At 41.6% G+C, this 21,405-nt stretch overlaps 1 protein-coding gene and 1 non-coding gene across 4 annotated transcripts in view; both read left to right on the top strand.

Annotated features, from left to right (window-relative positions):
- HSD17B3 (hydroxysteroid 17-beta dehydrogenase 3) overlaps nt 1-21,177 on the top strand; it is a 48,650-nt gene extending 27,473 nt beyond the window's left edge. The window contains exons 3-11 of one of the 3 annotated variants that reach the window (XM_042913627.1): nt 3,849-3,924; nt 5,595-5,702; nt 7,012-7,079; nt 8,354-8,389; nt 11,479-11,513; nt 12,812-12,893; nt 13,545-13,610; nt 16,882-17,031; nt 20,924-21,177. In XM_042913627.1, coding sequence (XP_042769561.1) covers nt 3,849-3,924; nt 5,595-5,702; nt 7,012-7,079; nt 8,354-8,389; nt 11,479-11,513; nt 12,812-12,893; nt 13,545-13,610; nt 16,882-17,031; nt 20,924-21,022 — 720 coding nt within the window. In that variant the 3' untranslated portion in view covers nt 21,023-21,177. The remainder of the gene's footprint in view (nt 1-3,848; nt 3,925-5,594; nt 5,703-7,011; nt 7,080-8,353; nt 8,390-11,478; nt 11,514-12,811; nt 12,894-13,544; nt 13,611-16,881; nt 17,032-20,923) is intronic. The other 2 variants (XM_042913628.1, XM_042913629.1) reach the window with 2 other exon arrangements.
- Nucleotides 2,769-2,872, top strand: LOC122205781. The gene has a single exon (XR_006196267.1). It is a non-coding gene; the product is annotated as a U6 spliceosomal RNA (small nuclear RNA).
- Nucleotides 21,178-21,405: the final 228 nt, after the last annotated feature.

Raw genomic sequence — 21,405 nt, 5'->3', positions numbered from 1 at the left:
ACCATGCACTTGTGGTATGGTTTTTTATTTGATTCTCAGAACAACTTAATGAAGTATATCTATTGGTGTCCATGATTTGCCAATGCGGAAACTCTTTGGTCTGAGTAACTTGTGTGCACAGGTTTAAGTGGTAGAAACAAGAACTGAACCTAGGTATTTCATTCTAGAGTTTCCTCTGCTTTCCATAATAACTTAATTCATGATGGCAACAAATAAATGTAAGATATTGGTGACAGGTACAGTTAAATGTCCTCCCATATCCTTACTTTTTTCCCCCATGGTGTAGACTTACAGCCAGAAGTGGCTGCCCAGCCAGGGCATTTCCCAGACTCCTTTCCACCAAAGTGGGGCCATGTGACTAATTTGGCCAATGGAATCAGGCAGAATGATGTGTGTCACTTCTTGGTCAATGTGGTTAAAGGAGGGGATGTATCTTCTCTGTCTTAATCCTTGCATGGCTGGGTGTCAACACCCAGGGCAATCTTAGAAACCTAGTGTTGAAGATGGCAAAGACTTTCTCAGCATGGGACCTGAATGACTATGTGAAAAAGAGTTTATAAGACAAAAACCAAACTTCATTGTGTGAAACCACTGAAATTTTGGAGTTCTCTGTTATGTGAGCTAATGTTATGTTAACTAATACAAAATGTCCAAGATTTATGTGAAGACACTTCTAAAATTTTTGAGAAGAACACATGGGATTAGGACAAATGGATACCAAATGTCTGGATGAGACAACTGATTACTGCAAATATCGTAATATTTCAAAATATTATTTACCCTAAATTTCTCTAATTTAAATATAATACTTGACTAGACAATTTTATCATTTATTTGGAAAGTTAAACTAAGAAGATAAAAACATTTTGAAAGAGAACAATAAATGGTAGGAACTTGCTTTTTCACACATCAAATATCAAAGCCTATTAGAAGATTGTGATTAAATCATAAATGGCACTGGCACAGAAATTGACTAACAAATTGGTGAAACAGAACAGGTAGATCACGAATAGACCCACGGACATGTAAGAATTTGGCATATGACTAACTTGGCATTTAAAAAAATTTTTTTTAATATTTATTTTTGACAGAGAGTGAGAGATGGAGCATGAGTGGGGGAGGGGCAGAGAGAGAGGGAGACACAGAATCCAAAGCAGCCTCCAGGCTCTGAGCTGTCAGCACAGAGCCCGATGCGGGGCTCGAACTCACAGACTGCGAGATCATGACCTGAGACCATGACCATGATCATGAGCTGAAGTCGGACGCTCAACCGACTGAGCCACCCAGGCGCCCCTAAGTTGGCATTTTAAATCAAGAAAGAATGGAGGGATGCCTGGGCTGGCTCAGTCGGTTGATTTTGGCTCAAGTCACAATACTAGGGTCATGGGATTGAGCCCTGTGTCGGGCTCTGTGTTGACTGTGGAGCCTGGTTAAGATTCTCTCTCTCTACCTATCTCTCTCTCCCTTTGCACTCTCCCCCATTTTCTCTCTCTCTAAAAAAGTATAAAGAATGGAGAAATACAAAACTTTTGTAAAGAAAATTGCCACCCATCTTGCAAAAAATAATGTTAGGTGATTTCACGCTCAGGTTATTCTCAAAAATAAACGAACAGGAAATATAAAAATAGTGTAAAAGGTTATAGGAAAATATATCCTTGGAGTTATGGAAGTTCATAAAGGAAGTTTTTAAAAAGCCATAGAAAATATTTACGAACGATAACATGAAAATTAATATATAATGTATGGTAAAGGTGCCATAAATAAAGGAGAAAATACTAAATATATAGTAAGCAAATAATTAATACTCAGAATATGTGAAAAAAACCACAAAACACCTAAAAATTTATTTAAAACTGACAACCCAGTAGAAGAATGGGCAAAAGAGTACACACCAGTAATTCATACAAATGTCCAAAAAAAAAAAAAAATGCTCAGCTCCACTGATAACTATAAAAATGCAAATTAAAACAATATAAGGATATAATTTCTTGACCATTAGATTGGGAAAAGTTGAAAAGGTTGCTAATATAAAATACTGGACAGAGTGTGAAGAAATAGCTATAGTTGTATTTTTGGTGGTATGGTTTTAAGGCACCGTATTTTGGCAACACTGTTAAAATTTTAGAAGCATGCACCCTTTGATACAATTCCACTTCTTGACTATCTACTCTAGGAATTGATTCACTTGTATATATGAAGAGTTATATAGAAGGGTATTCATTGTGGTAATATAGGTAATGGGAAAACTTAAAAATAACTCCAGTGCTCACCCTAAAGTGAACTACAGGACACTATGAAACTGGAGTGATGTGGAGATAGATAGGATACTTAGAAATAAGACACATCATCAGCTTAAAAACACAATCTTTATAATGCCATTTATAAAGTGTGAAATGAATGTTTATTTCTGTATGTGCTTATATATGTATGTAGATGCAGAGAAAAAGGTAAGCAGCAGGAGCCTAGGGGTGTATAGGGGTTTTGGAGACATCTTTTACAATAAGATTGTATTTGTGTATTGCATAGATAATTTAATAAATTAAAATAGAAAAAGATGTAAACACTGAAATTTTTATTTGGATGGTTTTGGTGGGAATTGGGTGTGTGTGTGTGTGTGTGTGTGTGTTTGACATCTCTCTGGGTGATTTTGAGATCATTGGCTTGAAGATTGAGTTGTTGGCTATTGGAGATCACATATTATAGTCTTTAATTCAGCTGCTTATGTATTTTCTATAATCTGTAATTCCTTATGAAAATAAAGGCACAGTGCTTACTTCTGCAAGACATATACTAAATCTAGAACGACACAGAGAAGATTAGCATGGCCCCGCACAAGGGTGACACATAAATTCATGAAACATTCCATATATTTGTTAAGATGATAAATTTTATGTTATATGCATTTTACCACAATTAAGATAAAAGATAAAGGTATAAATAACTTAATTAAAACCATAGAGAAAGATTTCAACTAACAGGCCCTTTTGTCACTAACTCAAATGTTATCAGTCTCGGTTTAAACAAATGTTAGTTTTTCCCTTTGTCTTCAGGGAAAGCTCTAGCTTTTCTCACAGTAGCAGTTTTAGGTGTGAGGAGTCTCGACCTGTCTGGGACCGCCCAGCATACTGAGTTTGCCTGTCCCCTGTGCCACGTTAATGTGGACCTCTTCTGTGCACTGCCACTTAGCCTTGGAGTTGAGGCACTATCCACTCTGAAGAAGAGTTCCTCCTTGATCTCAGAGAAGCGTCTATTTACCCTCTGGTTCCTTATTCTACTTTTTGTCCTGCTGGGAGCCAAGAGAGAGGGCTCAGGCCATGCCCATGCCCAAGTGCAGTGATTGCCCGAGTGAAGTGAACCACGAGAAAAATGTCCTTATGAATAGGAATCAGCTCAAGAGTTGCTGCAGAAATACAGTTTTTAAACAGGGGGTACTGCCCTATACTTGTTATATAAATTATACTATAAAATCTTCTAAATTCTGAATTCCAAAACACATTTGGCCCCAGGCATTTCTGATGAGAGCGCATTCAGAGGGTTTTTTTTTTTTTTAAATAAAAAAGGGTCTGTGGGTCTTTTATTTTTTTAAATAAAAAAGCTCTTAGAATAGTTTTTGGCACATAATAAACACCTAAAAATAAACTATTATTATGTCACATATAGCTTGGCCCCATGTGGCTGTTTTGCTCATAATCCAGAAATCTTTGTCACATTCTGCACATTTAAACCCAGGAGAAGCAAGCACATCACCTTGTGACCAAGTGGGTGATGTTCCAATTCACCTTTAAAACACGACTTCCCTATCTGCTTATCATCTTGCTCATTTTCAGTTTTCCCACCCCCATTCCCAGCTAGCAAGACAAGGACTCAATGTTGTGCTTATCAGCCGGACACTGAAAAAACTACAGGCCATTGCTGCGGAGATTGGTGAGTGACCCAAAGAAATAAGGGAGATGTTTGTGGAGCCCACCAACCAAGTCTGTAGGTTCTGTCTGTAGAGGCCCCATCAGCATTCCTAAGGCTGCTCCTGATGCCTGATGCACTGGTCCTTCTGCAGGGAGCTGACTTTACAAAGTTAAGGGCAGGACATAAGTGGCATTAGTTCAGCAGGGATTCTGTGGGCTGGGTGAAATAGGAACAGACACATGCACACATAGGTCTACTCTCTCCTTGGTGGAGTGTCTTCATCTGTCGAATTAGTTCTGCTCACCCAGAGGTCCCAGCTGTTTTATTGCTTCTGCTACTTCCTTCAAAAGCAGAATCTATGTTTGGGCATTTCCCTGTATCTGTGCCCTGCTCCTTGCAGGGAGTTGAGGGATAGTCCTTGCTGGTGGTTATCATATTTTTAAAAAATATTTGATCCAGGGCTGCCATGTATGGTTGTAAAAGTTGTACACTGTACAACTCTATGAGGCAGCATTTATACTATAATATTTGATCATTATGATCCACTGCAAGGTGTTGTTAGTTAATAGTAATCATATCCCTTTTTAGGTATTTTATTTTAATAATTATTAATTTAGTAATTTGTAAAATCCTTACCTCAAAAGAATGAGTCTTCAATTATGAAGACTTGTGAAGACTGTGACAGGCTGTCAGGGGATGGCCTTGTGTCTCTGGGGGAGATTTGGAATAGTGTGGGATGGTGGGAAGTGTGGGGCTGGGCAATCACACTATGGAGGCTCAGTGCCCTTCAACCAATGAATTCTGCTTTTGTTCCATGTCTGGATATCAAAAGTAACTTTGACCAAAACTAGGATATCCTTCAGTGTTTCTCTCATAATGCTAAGATGTGCTTTTTATTGTCCTTGAAAAGCAAGAAGTGTCTTTGGCCTGAAAACATCCCCCCACCTGCCAAACTATGCCTCAAGATCACTTGTCCCAGAAATATTGCGTTTAACTCCAAAGTTGAGCAGGAAGCAGTTGCTGAACTCTACCTGTTGCTTTTATATCCACTGAAGGCTTCTGCACAAAGCCAAGTCCACATGGAATAGCAGAGCGAGCATGGACTTGGAGGGAGCAGAGTGTGGGTGTCTTGGGGCGAGTTAGCTTCTCTGAGCCCTAGTTTTCTCCTCTTAGCAATGGGTGTAATATCTACTTTACAAGGTTGTAGAGAGGTTTAAAATAAGATATTATATGTGTAAATGCTTTATGAATACTACCATGTTGGACAAATGCAGAGGATTGCTCTGTCTATGCCACGGGGACCTGACACTGAGGAGAGGCAACATATCACTATCCTCTTATGGCCTATAGACCAGGGGTCTCATCCTTGAGCATGAACAGGGTCACTGGGAGGGCATGCAGGGTGGAGCCTGAGAATTTCTAACTCCACTTTGAGAACCATTGCATTAAATTTATTTTAGAGCATATACTTGTCATCAGAGTAACTCTCAGAAACACCAGAAACCATCACTCACAAATCTTTTAGCACTTCCCAGCATTTATTGGGGACTTTTTCGTGTTTCTAATTGGGATAATGGTTTTATCCTCTTAAAGGTCTGCTCAGGTAGTGCCAGGAGCATTGGAGAAGTCCATGAGCAAGGGAGGGATTCGAACTCCTGTTCATTAAAGAATATCTGTTGTCTCTAATGCAGAGTGTACCACAGGGAGTAGCGTGAAGATTATACAAGCAGATTTTACCAAAGACAACATCTACGAGCATATTAGAGAAAAACTTGAAGGCTTAGAAATTGGAATTTTAGGTAAGTAAATTGCAAAATGCAAAGCATATTATAATACATTAGTAAAACAATTATCTTAGTGATGCTTGATTATTCTGTGGTAAACTTGAACTTAACCCATGACTGTCTTTTAAGTTGTAGCATTAAACAAAATATTACAATTCAATTTTTCAAGAGGCATATTGGATTAACACATTTATGTATGGCTTTGGAATGTATGAAACTAAGATACTTCAACCTTCCCAACCATATTTTATAATATGAAAATGATTTTTTCCCCCACTGATAACTGATATTAGACAGAAAGACAGAATCTCAGAAACATTGGCCTTGGGGCACCTGGGTGGCTCAGTTGATTAAGTGTTAGCTCTTGATTTCTTCAGGTCATGATCTCACTGTTCATGGGATTGAGCCCTGTGTCAGGTTCTGCACTGACAGCTTGGAGCCTGCTTGGTATTCTCTCTCTTCCTTCTCCCTGCCCCTCCTCCCCCCACCCTTCATGCTGTCTCTCTCTCACTCTCTCTGTCTCTCAAAAACCAACCAACAAACAAACAAACAAACAAACAAACAAACAAACGTTGGCCTAAAGAATTAGTTTAGCAAACAAACATTGCTGTGATTGATTCATGAAATAGCAAGTGAGCATGTTTATTTGAGAGTTGACTTTCTTATTCAGAAAACAAGATACTATTTTTTTTCTGCGGTGACTTATAGACAAGATATTTTATGACCTGATACAGAGCACAGTCTCTATATTGTACACAGAAGGAAGATTTGATTTCTAAACTTCCTGCTGAATTTTAAAAATAAAGACATTTTTTACTAATAAAAAATGTAAACCACATTATTACAGAAAAACCAGAAAGAATCTATGAGCACATAAATTGGTTAATATCTCCACAGCCTGAGATAATGTTCTGGTACATGTCCTTCCAGACATATACACACATATTTCCAAAGCTGGGATTAAATTTACATACTCTTTTGTAACAATTTTAAAAACCATATACCACAAATGCTTCCCCATGTCTTTAAACTTCTAAGCAGTCATAGTTTTGAATGGCTGCATTGCATTCTGCCATACGGCTGCCTCATGATCCATATGATGTGCTTCCTACTATTGGACAATTGTTTTCCCCTTCAATTTCCTCACTGTTATCAAATTATGTTGCAAAGAACAGCCTTGAACATAATTTTTTTTCTGTATGTGTTTCCTCAGGGAAACTTCCCAAGAGAAGAAACTTCTGGGGTTGAATATAAGCATTTTTAAGGCTTTTAATAAACACTTGCTACCAGCTCCTCTGACATCATTTTGTTTTGCCTTTGTCAGTCAACAATGTCGGAATGCTTCCAAACTTTCTCCCGAGCCACTTCCTTGATACACCAGATGAAATCCAGGTAGGTCTGGTCTCTTTCTGTGGATGGTTTCCTCTCACTGGGGACTGGGCCTCCTGGCTGGGTAGTCACTAGGGCCTGGGAAAGGGTACAAGGGAGACTGTCTGGCCAAAATTCTGTATTCCAGGTGGATGTCTGTAGCTCTCCCTTTCTCTTCACCTAAGTACTTGCCACACAGGCAAGGGCACCACTTTCCATGACCATCTCTAGGATATAGAATCTTCCTCCTTCTCTGCACACCAAAACTTACCTGCCCACTGTCCCATTCTCTTGGGGCTCTGTGTTCTGCTTTATAATCTTTGAGGACTTTGTGTTGGCTAACACATTTACAGCTGTGGTTATAAGTGGGAGAAGGCCAGCTCTTTGGCTTTCATTGTCTTTCCAGGCAATAAGATTTTTTTCAACTTTCAGCGTGAGGAAAGTCTGTGACACAAAACTCTGTGGTTGGGGGTGTTGTACATCCGGCAACCTTGACCCAGACCCATGGCTGCCATTGCACGTCATCAGTGAATTTGTTACGCATTTAATAGTCCTTGAAGACATGATTTGCTGACTCTTCTCCAGGTCCTGACTTTCAAAATCATGTAGTTATACCCGTTCTGAACAGGCTGTCATTGTGTGCCTGTGGTCCTATTTAATCCCCAAGTCTACTGCATGGAAAAATAATGCCAGATTGCTTGGACTTTGCTGCATGTCCTTGCAAAATTCCCCTCTTAGCCACATATCTAACCCCATCTAAATCCCTATTTTTGGCACAAGTCTGTGTCTCTCTATTAACCATGATCCATTATTGTTTTTGTTTCTCTACTTATGTCTGCATTTGTGCTTGCTTCTGTATGTCCCTCCTTTCCTTTCTGTCTGTCTTGTGTGATTCTAGTAGTTTCTTTACCCGGCATCTGTAGCCCAGAACCTTTCTATTTGCTATGCTGTTGTCTTCTAAACCCACATATGCTAACTCTCTTCCTTTAGCTGGAAAATAACCACCTTCCTTTGAAAAACTGTATTTTGAAGGAAAATCTCTAAATTTTGAAGGAAATTCTTAATTAACTTTTACTTAAGGTCAATTCTTATAGAATCGTAGTGGACGTCAGGTGCTCCCCAGTTCTAGAGCATACTTGGTGACCATCAATCAAGAACCTCATTTCCAGGCGGAGTGAGTGAGGGGCAGTGCTCAGACCCACCCTTTTGCCCATTTTATGGTTCTTTAGCACTGACTGCCTCTCAAGAGATTTTCTCAAATCATCCAGCTAATTCATGGTTGTGATTATTTATTACAGAGTCTCATCCACTGTAACATCACCTCAGTAGTGAAGGTATGTAGTCAATATCTGTGCTAAATGCTTAAAATGTAGTAGCTGTTGGAATCTGGCAACTCAGGAGAACTGCTTTCTTCTGCAGAAGCAGAATTCTGTGAAGCTGAACTGCACTTGATTGAGAGACCAGGCTGTGTTTTTTTTAATTGTCTCTCTTTTCATCAGGAAAATACAGTAATGAATTTATTCTCCAGAGTGTCTGAATCTCATTTTTCATCAAGTTTTGTCACATGTCAGGATATATTAGGCTTCAACATATTAGACATTGAAAGTTTCTCAGGATTCCAGAGTAACTTGAAAAAAAATGGTGCCTTCCTCTAATTTTCATCTTTGTTAATGGAGGAAATCTCACTTGGTTTGAAAAATGACAGCAGGCCTGGCTTGGATTTTTCTGGACTTTTGACATTCAACAAATATTTGTTGAATTGAAATTCAAGATTTCTTTATTCTGATCCTATCTCAGCTACTAGTTAGTTGGACAGTGTTGGCCATGTGGTTTAACTCCCTTGAACTTCAGATTCTTCATCTGTTCTTGAAAGAATGTTGGACTAAGGGATGTGTCAGGTGCCATTCAGCACTCATTTTCTTTGATTAGAGTCAACTGCATAAGCATTTGCAGGCATGACTATCACAAAGCTGTCCTATATTGTGCCTTTGTGTGAATAAGAAAAAGGCACCCCCTCAGAGCAGATGATTCGGGAAAAGGTGCTGCTTAAGCATGGATAGATGATGCTTTTGTGTGAACACAATGTTTCCCTTTACTCTGAATGGGGAGAGCCCTCCTAATGGCTTGTGAGTGAACCCTGGGCTTTCAGCTGACAGTCACCCCCACAGCTGGGCACCTTGCCCAGTACACAACATTCACAACTGCACATTACAGTCCTTCTGACTGCTCTGGAATGTCCAGTAGAACTGTAGCAGTGAATCAGTACGATCCATGGTTTCATGGCATGGGGAGCGGCATTAGGGACAGGAGGGCCCAGTCTCATTTTTATAACATGGCCTGGCAGAGAAGGGTTGCTTTCCCAAAGAAAAATAAGTTGCTATCAGTATAAGGAGGGAGATGGAGGCTGAGCAAACCAATGTAAAATGGACAAAAAGTTATGTTCACCATTGGTGGTTCTTCTGTAAAAAGTTTTGTAGTTGTGCTCAGTTTTTATTGGTACATACATCCTTTGTAAGCCGAGCAATCAATAGTTGTTTTAAAACCCCAGCTGATGTAATTGTAAGTTTTATAATGTCCAACTGTTGTCTGCAGCTTTACCACTAAAATCTTTCATGTTATTTTATACGTTGATCTTGCAGTCTTGGTCCATTTGGTCACAGGGTTTCCCAAATATATCTGACAACCTTCTGGCTCCTTTAGCAGACAAATGCTTTGATTTGCTAAAACATTTTTTATATATTGGTAGACACTAACTTCCTTAAATAGCAAAGAAAACAAATTGCAGATTAGCTTTCTGAGAACACCATGCCTCAGTTGGTCACACTGGTTGGAAGCATGACTAGCATCACTTAGTCATCCCAAAGGAGCCACCTGGAAATAGTAGCGTTCTCTGTCAAGGGCAGGGATGTGGGAATGAGTCTGAAGGGAAGGTGGGGTAAGAGAGTAAATATCAGGAGCTTTGAGTCTAATGTTATCTCTCTGTTGGGATCATTCATCCAATAAGGCTAGTGATTTCAGTAGGGAGGCTTTGAAGAAATGCTGGTGCTGTCCAACACGCTCCCATAGTGCCCTTTAGGGGGAGGGGAGAGAGAGCCAAGGGGAAGATGAGGGCATCATCTAGTCCTCATGCTTCTCCTGTCTCCCTCAAAACCCAGACTTTCAGGAAGTAGTCTACTGCCACTCCACCCCCACTGCTGCCCCAGAGCAGTGAAAACATTATCTGGAGGCCCTCAGGGTTGGGATTAAAGTCCTGACCTATGATATAGGGATGGTGGCAGGCATAGAGCCTACTGAGAAGCTCCTGTAGGGCCCCAGACAACACAGAAAAATAGGCAAAATTTGTCTTCTGGTCTTCAGTCTCCTTTATGTCTCTGCCCCTCCCCTTCTGTTTGGATCCTCTCTTCTCAAGCCTCTTCTAGAGACATGCTTGATTCCACTCAGTTGTACTTTTGAGAACATTTCAGTCTGTGGGTTTGCCCCTCCCTCCCTCCCTTTCCTTCCTTCCTTCCTTTCTCCCTTCCTCTTTCTTTCTTTCTTTCTTTCTTTCTTTCTTTCTTTCTTTCCTGAGAGAGAGAGAAGCAGAGGGAGAGGGAGAGAATCTTAAGTAGGCTCCATGACCAGTGGAAAGCTGGCTTGCTCTCACAATGATGAGATTATGACCTGAACTGAAATAAAGAGTTAGATACCTACTCAACTGAGCCACCCAGGTGCCTCTGCCTCTTCCTTAACTCTTAAAATGAGTGCCTTATAATTATGATATGAAAAGCTCTTTTAATGGGGCATTTAAGCTGCAGAACTGGTAGGAAAAACCCCTTCCAGGGCCAGGCAAGTTGGGACAGGGAACAGATTCCTTCACACTGCTGTAATTCCAATGGACAGATAGACATGATCTGTATATGGAGCTATTTCACAGTCCGCCTGTGAGCTGCTTACTTGGCTGCTGTGGGATTGAAGAGATGTACTTCTCTATCTCATTCCTTTTATGTGAGACGTTCACAGATACTTGTTAGATTTCCTGACGTCCTTCCTACTTCTAACTCATGGGTGAAGTTTGTGATGGCCCACCTACTTATGCCTGTCTCCCAGAATGAAAAGTATCTGGGGAACTTCAGTGTTGATCCCATGGCTGGAAGCCAATTTCCATAATTTTTCACTGCCCTCATTTTTCAGGAAGACTAGCTTTATGGGGAAGAAACCAGAAGCCTCTAACAGTTTGCCGTTAGTCTAGGTTGCCTCTTGTGGGTTTTATTCAGACTCTAGTGTTGCCAGAATCATCTCCAACGAGTGTCAGCAGATTTTCAAGGCCACCTGAGAGATAAAGCTCTTTTTTACTACTTCCTCTGGCACCTGCTTCCCTAAGCCCCCCCCCACTGGCTACTAACTTCCTTTGTTAGAGGGCTTAATTCTACCCTTCCTCTTACAGATGACACAGCTAATTCTGAAACACATGGAATCAAGGTAAAGTCTTTTTTTGAAAAAGTGCAGAACAACATGGCCTCCCTGGCCTGACAGTTAACTGACCTGGGGACTAGGGACAGGGTAGGGAGGGTGGGGGGATAGGGTTCATCTGGCTGCAGCTTTAACCAACGGAAAAACTGTGATGAAAAGACATGGTGATTGCAGCAGGAAATGTAGCATTCTGCACCAGGCCAGCTTTGCAAACAGATAAGCCTATTTGAAGGTCAAATGTGGCATCTACTGGAGGGAGGAAGAGAACAGTGGTTTCACCCACACATTGTATTAAAAAGATTAACTTGGGGTGCCTGGGTGGCTCAGTCGGTTGAGCTTCCAACTTCGGCTCAGGTCATGATCTCATGGTTTGTGAGTTCAAACCCCACGATGGGCTCTGTGCTGACAGCCTACTTTGGATTCTGTGTTCTCCCTTTCTCTCTGCCCCTCCCCTGTTCACACTCTGTCTCTCAAAAATAAATAATGTTGAAAAAAATTTTTAAAAAGATTAACTCATGTTGAACATAAAAGAAACTTCAGAAGTTGGCCTGAGATCAAAGCCATCTTTTGTTATTTCTCAAATTTTGTAGTAAAAATCACCACCTATTGGTGTCTCTACTTAGTCCATGGTTTTATTACCCTATTACAACACCCCTTTGGGAACTGGCTTTTCTCAGGTGGTATTCATTAGACACAAATGGTTGATAGTTTTATCTTCCCTAGAAGAAGGGGCTTAGCCTTGTATTCTAATTTGCAGTTTCTTTTTTTTTCTGAATTGAATCCATCTAACTGGGAAGGATTAAAGTTACTGAATTTCAAAAGGATTAAGTAAGGACCCTGGAGACTTGTGCATGGGTTCCTGTGTGAACAGATGATGGACTGTCAAATTCCACCCAAGAAAGGATTCTGCATTTGACATCTGTCCTATCCTGGGTCATCTCTATGAATCAGAAGGGGCCTTGAACTTATGTGGTCACATTTGAGAAAGAAGACCCCTTTCTCCTGAGTCTTGTCTGAGTGGAGTTGGTTCTCTGCATTTTGATGGGGGATGTTTGTCATAGCACAGCCGCTGTTTTGAGTCACAAGCCCTTGATGTCACGACTGTTGGGTAACATCACTGTATGGTGTTGGGGTCTACACCATAGGAAAGGGCCACTCACGGTTCTGGGGAGAACACTTAGTGCACACAGCAGCCTAGAGAGGGTGGACTTTTCCAGTGGTCACAGGAGCCCCTTTGTTTTCTTTCTTCTCAAGCTGTGTGTGATCAGGCAGCAAAACATTCAGAACTTTACTTCTTTGATTTTTAGGCGGAAAGGGCTCATCTTGAACATTTCTTCCGGGGTGGCCCTCTTTCCCTGGCCACTCTACTCCACGTATTCAGCTTCCAAGGTGAGCAGCAGCATGCAGTCCAAGTTTCCTTCTCCTTCTGCTCTTGTTTCTCCAAGCTGGCATTTTCCTTTGGACTTTGGATCATCTGGCAAGCTGATGGACAGATTTGCCTGGAGAGCAAATGTACAGGGGGCTTCTGTGTACAGGGCTCATCAGCAGGCATCTGGGAACCATGTCAGCAGATGCCCATGGGTTGATGAAGCCCTGAGGCAGCACAGCTGGACAAGCGCAGTCCCCATGGGACTCCAGGCCCCACTCAGCCTCTTGCTTGATAGCCCTGCTCCTTTGCTGCCAGCAAGTAGCACTGTGTCTTTCTTCTGTCCTGGAGGCCTAGCCAGGTGGCCCATGCCCTAGTCATAAAACCAAACCCTCAGAGGAGGGGGTGTTCCCTGGCACTGAGACAAGGGAGAGCCTTCTCTGGGTAAGGTCATCTATATGCAGTGGCCCTAGGCATGTATTAATCCCAAAATGTATGTTCCTGCTCACTGAGGGAGTTCTTCCCAGGCCAAGAAGTCCTAACTCCCATCAGACAAACTGCTGCATTTTAAGGTAAAGCAGGTCAGCTCCCTGCAGTCCCTTTAAGATCTGAATAAGTTGGCTCTGAGGACAAAGCAAGCTCTCCCCTTAAGTGTTTTCTCCTTTTTGCTCCAGGCTTTTGTGTGTACGTTTTCCAAAGCCCTGCAAGCAGAATATAAAAGGAAAGGAATCATTATCCAGGTGAGGTCAACAGCTCTGAGTCTGTGGGACTGGGGCTAGGAAGTGTGGATTCCCATGGAGCTGGGGTACTGCTTCCTGCAGGGCAGGTGGCACATGCATGGCCAGGTGGGAGGGTCTGGATGACACCACGTGAGTTCCTGTGACCCTCGCAGTGGCAGCTGCCACCGTAGTTGCCCTAGGTGCTGGAGGAGGAAATGGGGCAGGGTGAGTGAGCACTGCATCATGACAGTGTCTTGGTCTTGTCTGACCAGCCTTTACTCTCTGACTCAGGTGCAGGAGATAGGTTTAGGCAGGAGGAATTGTGGAGAAGAAGCAAAAGAAAACCGGGCAAGAGATCTGTATTGAAAAGAGGCGGTGGTTGGGGGGTAGCGGCGGTTGGGCGGTGAGTAGCATTTATGAAGGGGGTAGTATTTGTTGGGGGGTAGTGGCCATCGAGGGGTGTAGTGGCGGTCGGAGAGTGGGTAGTGGCAGTGGGGGGGGTAGTGGTGGGAGGTAGCCGCGGTCGGAGGGTGGCTAGTGGCAGTGGGGGGGGGGTAGCAACGGTTGGGGTGAGCAGTGGCGGTAAGGGAGTAGCAGCGGTGGCAGGTACTCTGGGAGCTGTTCATCTGTGATGGGCCACAAAGATCCCCACCCTGGTTCTTGAGCGGTTAGAGTAGAAGTGCTTGGCTTCCTCTTTCACCTACAACAGCAGAACCATCGTGGAGATGACCTTGTCCCAACCTTAAACAGAGGAGGGTTGTCACAGCCATCAGCAGACTGTGCAGTATGATTCTTGAGGTGTCAGTGACATATACGTGCTTGGCTCAGCAAAATAGAGTTAACTGCTTTCTGGAACTTGGAATAAACAGTTTACAGAGGTTTTTTGTTATTGTTTGGGAAGAAGCTTTAAGACATACTATTAGAAATGAAAAGGTACACTCACAGTTAAATCTGTAAAATCATTGCTGTACATACTGATTTTCAATTAAAATACCCAGGTGAGAACATCTCAGATGGTTGTTCCTATAAATTAATCACTTATAGGATAAAGGCATATCAATATGCCATATTCAATAGGCAGATATGAGTTAATGGTACAAACTTTGCAAATAGCACTGTCTTTCATGGTGAATGATTATAACAACCCTGTCACTAGACCACAGTTCTGTTCTCTGCCCTGATGGACTTAATTGTCACCTATCAGATACTTCTCCCTCCTATCCATTCTCCAACTCCCAGCTGAAGATAGATTCTTTTTGCAACAGTGCTACCCCATATAGGCTAAGTTTCCTGCAGTAAAAAATAACTCATAAAATCTCATTGGCCTCAAACTGCAAAGATTTATTTCTCATTCACTATAAGCTGGCAGAGAGGATTAACTCATTGTAGCCATGCAGGGACCCAGGCAGATGGAGCAGCTGCCATCTTGGATATTGTCAGTTGAAATGCCAGAGAAAAAGTGGGAGGAGTTCCTGAAGATCTTGCTTTGATAATTAAGGGCTCTGGGTCAAAAAATGTAAGAAGCATGCGTTCTCAAACCCAGTTATTCCTCTATCTGGAAACTGGGTTTAAGAATGCACGCTTCTTATATTTCTCTAAGAGTAACACTTTGAGATCTTTAGAAGAAAACTGTTATACAAATTAATGACTGTTAATTTCCATGAGAACAAATTCAGTTGGATTGATCGACTTATAATTAGATTCAGTTATGAAACAACACAATTTCAAGTGTGATATTGATTAAGTTTTTTTGGGGGGGGGGTTTGGAGCCGATGGCCAAGAAAAAATTCTTGAAGACGTCTTTGGTGCATAAAGGTGATTTTATTAAAGCATGGGACAGGACCCATGGGCAGGAAGAGCTGCACTGGGGTTGTGAAGAGTAGCTGGTTATATACTATGGAGTTGAGGGAGGTAAAGTCAAAAAGGAGGCCTCCAGAAGGACTTTGATATGCTAAAGAGGACTCAAAGATACTGGAGGCCTGGCTATTGTCAAATTAAGGTTGTTTTCCTGTAGTAAGGCATTAGCATAGGACAGTTGGGAGTTTCTGGAGAAATGTTATACTCTGTATTTGTCTCAAGTATTTGTCAATTGGCTGCAGGTTATAAGGAAATTTAATTTTACTTGCCATTTCCTTCTTGCCTTTGTTCCCCACATCACTACGGAGGCATGATGTTGGGGCTCCAGGAAACTGAGTCTATAGGTTTCTGGAGATTAGGCTATTGATAAGATTGCCTTTTTCTTGTACTTTACTAAGATATTTATAAACTGATGGAGACCCATGCCCTGTACAACTGTGATCTCTACAGTTAACCATTTGTTTTCTTTCCTTTCCTTTGTTCTTGGGCAGCCTGGCATCCCTGAGGAATATCACACATATCCCACAGGGTGTGTGTGTGTGTGTGTGTGTGTGTGCGTGTGCATGCATGCGCTAGCTTGTATCTTGCCCTCAACATGCCTTATGCTCCCTCATCAATGTGAAGAAAATGTGATGTGAGGAAAAATAAAACCAAGAAAACAAGCATGGATCTTTTTTTTCTTTCTAAAGATGCCGAGGTCTCTGTCTGGGAATAAAGTAAGAAACCCCATTATGAAATCTCATGCTAGGACACAGTGTGGTGAGATCCCAGGTGGAAACATGGTGTTGAGTTTGCAAGGCACAATGTGTGATTGTTTATTTTTCTTACCACAATAGGAAAGATCATCAGGTATGTGCCACTCCTGGCTCCTAACTGAAGCGTGAAAGTGTGAATCCAGAGAGCTTTGCATTGCTCCAGCTTTGGCTGTATGTGTTAGAAATAAACTTCTCAGGCAATGTTGCCAGATAAAATATAGGACATCCAGTTTAGTGTGAATTTCAGATAATAGTAATTTCTTTTTTGGTATAGGTGTAGGTCATGTAATACTTGGGACATATTATACTTTAATCTTTTTCCTTGTTTGTCTGGATTTCAAATTTTACTGAGTGTCCTACATTTTTATTGTTGAAATCTGGCCACCATGTCTAAGAGATAACTCATGTCCTCAGTCACCCCATGTACATTTGAACCACCTGACATGGTTGTGGCTAAGGTCTCAGCTTGAGTTAGTGATAAAGTTAAACCAGAAACCAGCCTTTCTGATTCACAGCTCTGTGCCAGTTTATGCCTTTTCAGTGCTCCATTATCAGTTAAGATCCCGAGACTTTTTACAGGAAGAACAGAATTGGAAAATGAAGAGGTGGTTAAAATAAGTGTTAATTGCTCAGGTGTGGACAGATTGCTCCTGTGTTATGGCCTTTATTTCCCATTGTAGGTGCTGACCCCCTATGCTGTTTCAACCCCAATGACAAAGTATCTAAACACCAACATGGTAACCAAGACTGCTGATGAGTTTGTTAAAGAATCACTGAATTATGTCATGATTGGAGACGAAACCTGTGGCTGCCTCATCCATGAAATCTTGGTAACTGATAAATTCTTTCTCAAAGCAAGAGAGGCAGGTGTGCAGGCAACCCCAGCAGAGCTCTTCCTTGCTATTGGAACAGTCAACCGTTTCCTTTAGTGCTGCCAGAGGGTATGCTACTAAGTAGTAATATAGCCAGTTAAAGAGCATATGTGGCAAAGAGGAGAAGCTGGAGGCCTGGGTGCTCAGACCATAGATAATCCCAAAATTGGCAAATATCACCCTTGGCTGCCTCACTTCTTTCCTCAAAAAGTAAGGTGGCTTCCTGAGTGCTTGGAAAGGGCAGACCAAGACACAGGGAGCTTCCGTGGGTGGGGGTGAAAGGGGTTGCTAATGTCTTCTCTGGCCCCCTGTGTTAGGAAATGTTTAGCTAACTGGCTTTCCAGGAAAAAAAAACCCCAAAACCTTTATTTATAGTGTTTGCTGATTTCCATGGTTTAAGAGCTCCCCCATGGCTGAGTTTATAGCTACCATTGTGTTGTCATGGCACTTGAATTTAAGAGTGTGCATGATTGGCTCTTTTGGGCAAGAACAAGCTGGCTCTTGCACAGCATGGACTCCACCAAATGTGGGAATAAAATTCAGTGGCATACGGTATGAGGAGTTCCTACTGTCCCTAGGCTGCTTTTAGAAGCAACCACAAACATGAAACACAGGTAGATTTGACTGTTGCATGCTGATACTGAAAACAAACACACACAGTGTCAGGGCAGTTCTGTTGCTGGTATCACCAACACATTTTAGACAGATCTATACTTTCCTTTCATATTTCAACTTTCTCCTCTGCCTCATGTGCTTTTCTACCATGGGAATTCGGTTTCTCCCCACTGTCTCTTTCTCTCTCAGGTGCTAGAAGGATTCATGGGTGAATACACTAAATCCTCCCAAAGCATTCAATTACCTCTTGGGACTTACAGAGACTCTACAAGAGATACTGAATTGACTTAGAGAACTACTTGCTACTTTTACTGTAGAACCCCAACAGTGTGCAGAATCACCAATTTAACACACACTTTTACAAAGTGGACATGCAGAAAGACCGTTAGATATTTATTTTGCCTATTGCTGATCTGGTCTTTCTCCAGATTACCACTTGCTGCGTGGTGGATAAACAAATGTACAATGAGTTTAAATTTAGTTTGATCTGGTAATCTAAACTACATATTTAGAAAATGTGCTTTTGTCTATTATTTAAAGTTTTCAGTCTTTCTGGGAGCATCCCTTTCTCCTGACTCTCTCACTGAGATGATATTGGGAAGAAAAATCTCCACTATTTCCTGCTGGTCCTTAAGTGTGTGTGGCTGATGTCCCACATCTACCTGGTGCTTGGTGACCCTTTCTGTCCATTTGGCTTGGCCAGTGAACTGCCAGCTGATAACTGCAGACCTCTGAATCTCTGCTACTTCCCTCATCCAGCCATAGCCCTGCAGTCCTTCTGCAGCTTTGGTTCATAAACATGCTCTCACTTCCACATCACCATCAACATGGACTTGACTCATGCTGGATAAATGAATGTCAGCACCTCCCTCACCATGCTGAGATAACGTTCCATATCTCCCCCTTTGCCTTCAGTGCCACCCTTACTTATTTAACACAGTTTCGTATTCTTTATCTGAATCCCCTGGTTCCCCAGCCCTCTACCCAGCCTAAGCCCAGAGGACACACATATCAAAGGACACACATCCTCTGGGATGTTGATGTCTTTAATGGAATCCATCAGCATTTAGAAAATGTTTTCTTGAGCCAATAGCCTGGCTTTCAGGGATGTTGTTTTGCTATATAATGCAATTCTAGATGTCAAAAGTTGAAAAAAATGTTTGGCTTTTCTTTTTTGATTTCTTTTTTTGGTAATGTTTGCTTGTTTGTTTGTTTGTTTTGAGATAGAGATAGAGAGAGAGAGAGAGAGAGAGAGAGGTAGAGAGAGAATCTCAAGCAGGCTCTGCACTCTCAGCATAGAGCTCAATGAAGGGCTTGATCTCACAAACTGAGATCATGACCTGAGCTGACATCAAGAGTTGGATGTTTACCTGACTAAGCCACACAGGAGCTCCTCTCTTTTGATTTCTTATGTAACAGATCAGATCTCTTCTGGCAAACAGATGCCAAGTACAGACTAGGCAAAAGAGTCCTTGTGCCTGTCAAAGTAAAAGAGAAAGCAAAGGAGAACACACAAATCATTAAAGCCAATTTAGTGTTTGCTGGGACTTAGAAAGATTGTTGAATCTAAAGTTATGAGTAATCAAGTAGAATCGACTGGTAAACAAAAAACCATTCCATTACAAAAAGGCAAGGCAAAGACAACATGCTCTTTACTCCCAAGGAGTTTTAGGGCAGGAACTGACATTAGAATGGAATCTCTAAGGTAGAGTCTGTGTGGTACTTGAGGTTACCTCACTTAATCCTCCTAATCATTTAGTAAGGTAGGTCATTTGGATCTTGTTTTACAGTTGAAGAAACTTAAGTTCAGAGCTAGATCAGATGCCTAAGGCCACTTGACTGGTAATGGTGAAGCTAGGGTTTAAGTCCACTTTAGCTCAATGTCATGCTTTTCCTGGTTTCATCTATACCATCCTTCTAGGTTGGTATGGGGTAGACAGCAATGGAGATGGAAGAAGGGACCTTTTAGAACATTTTCTAGGGACCTGGAATCATTTATTTTCTTTATGGATGACTTCACTAAGCCAAAATATTTAGTTTAAGGCAGAGCTAATGAAAGGGCTTGATTTTGCTGTAAGATTAAAAAGCTCTAAAGGGGAGAAAGATGAAGTCCTTGAGGAAGAAGTTGCATTCACTCATTGACTTGGTTGGTGGAAGAAGAGTTCTACTTTGGTTCCCAGAAGCTGTCTTTGGTCCCCTGCTTAGAAATATCTCAATTAATGTAATGGTCTGAGAATCTGAGCTGTCTGAAGAATATGAACACTCCCTGAAAAGCTCACATCTTCCTCTGGTTGAAAGCCTGTTGTTTAGTGGGGAGCAGGAATGTTGGATGCCCAAGATTACAATGTAGACAAAATGATTTTTTATGGGGGTCTGGACCAGTTTTATAGGACATGGGTATGATTTGAGGGCAAGAAGCCTTCCAATGCTTGTGCCTATGCCTGACATGCAGCCAACTAAGCATTCATGCCTTGGCTTGAAACACCCTACTCCTTTTCCAAGAAAATGCTCTGTGTTAGTAATTTATACCTTGCTGTGTCAGACTTTTGTTCGTGAATTCATCTATGCATTTGTGTATTTGCTTAGCACCTATTATGCCTCAGGCATTGTGTAAGGTAATAAGAGCATTTCTGACTGTTTTCTGGAATCTCATTTTAGTAGAACCTTGGTAAAAAGAACCTGAAGACACTGGGGAGATTGGGCACCAGGAAGAGGAAGTGCTTACTAAGAGAAGGAGAAAGGGGTGTGGGGTGAGTTCTGAACAGAGTTCTCTTAATTTAGAATTTCTTCTGGGCCGATTGTACAAGTGACTGTTTTGGTTTCTGAGAAAATCTTGCTTGCTGAGAAAATGCTACAAAATTTTTAAATTTTAGCAAATGCTTAAAAGATTTTGAGACTTAAGTTCAGTAGTCAGAAAGATATTTTTAGGGGCGCCTGGGTGGCCCGATGGGTTAAGTGTCTGACTCTTGATTTTGGCTCAGATCATGATCTCATGATTTGTGAGTTTGAGTGCTGTGTTGGGCTCCATGCTGATTGCTTGGATCCTGCTTGGGATCTTCTCTCTCCTTCTCTCTACCCCTTCCCTGCTCATGCTTTCTGTCTGTCACTCAAAATAAATAAACTTAAAAAAAAGAAAAATATTTTTAAAGATAATGACTATAAACTGAGATGTTTAGTTGTAACTTGTTTGCTCTTCTTTTTTCCCCCCAAACACTCATGTTTTTGTCTATTTAAGCGGAGCTTCCTGAACCTGATCCCATCCTGGGTTTTGTACAGCAGCACATTCCAGAAGAAATACATGGACTACCTCAAGCACAATACCAACACCATATAGTCCAAGTGGGCTGATGCTCCATCCAGCATTGTTCTCCAAGTTCCGTGTTGGCTGCAGAAAACTTATGAGCAGACCAGCACCTGCCACTCCTCTGAAGCTGGAGATGCTGTGTCATGAATACAGTACTGAAAATACAACTTTTTTTTTCCATTTTACTTGAGTCTGGAGATCTTTGCAAAAGCTGTAGTGTAAAAATGTGTTGTGCAGTGGGGTTTTGTGGCTTTCTGTGTGAGAAGATGGGAGTGTCTATAGGAGAAACTAGAGGAATTTCTACATGGGATTATAACATAAATGTGATGAGAAGAAAGCCTTTGATACTTGGCATATTCAGAACAATTATACCTATAAGCTACTTTATAGCTATGTTAAAGAAAGTCTGAAGG

The sequence above is a fragment of the Panthera leo genome, chromosome D4 (genome assembly GCF_018350215.1).
Source record: "Panthera leo isolate Ple1 chromosome D4, P.leo_Ple1_pat1.1, whole genome shotgun sequence".
Classification (NCBI taxonomy): domain Eukaryota; kingdom Metazoa; phylum Chordata; class Mammalia; order Carnivora; family Felidae; genus Panthera; species Panthera leo.
Note: the sequence above shows the minus strand (reverse complement) of the source record. Positions and strands in the feature narration are given on the sequence as shown.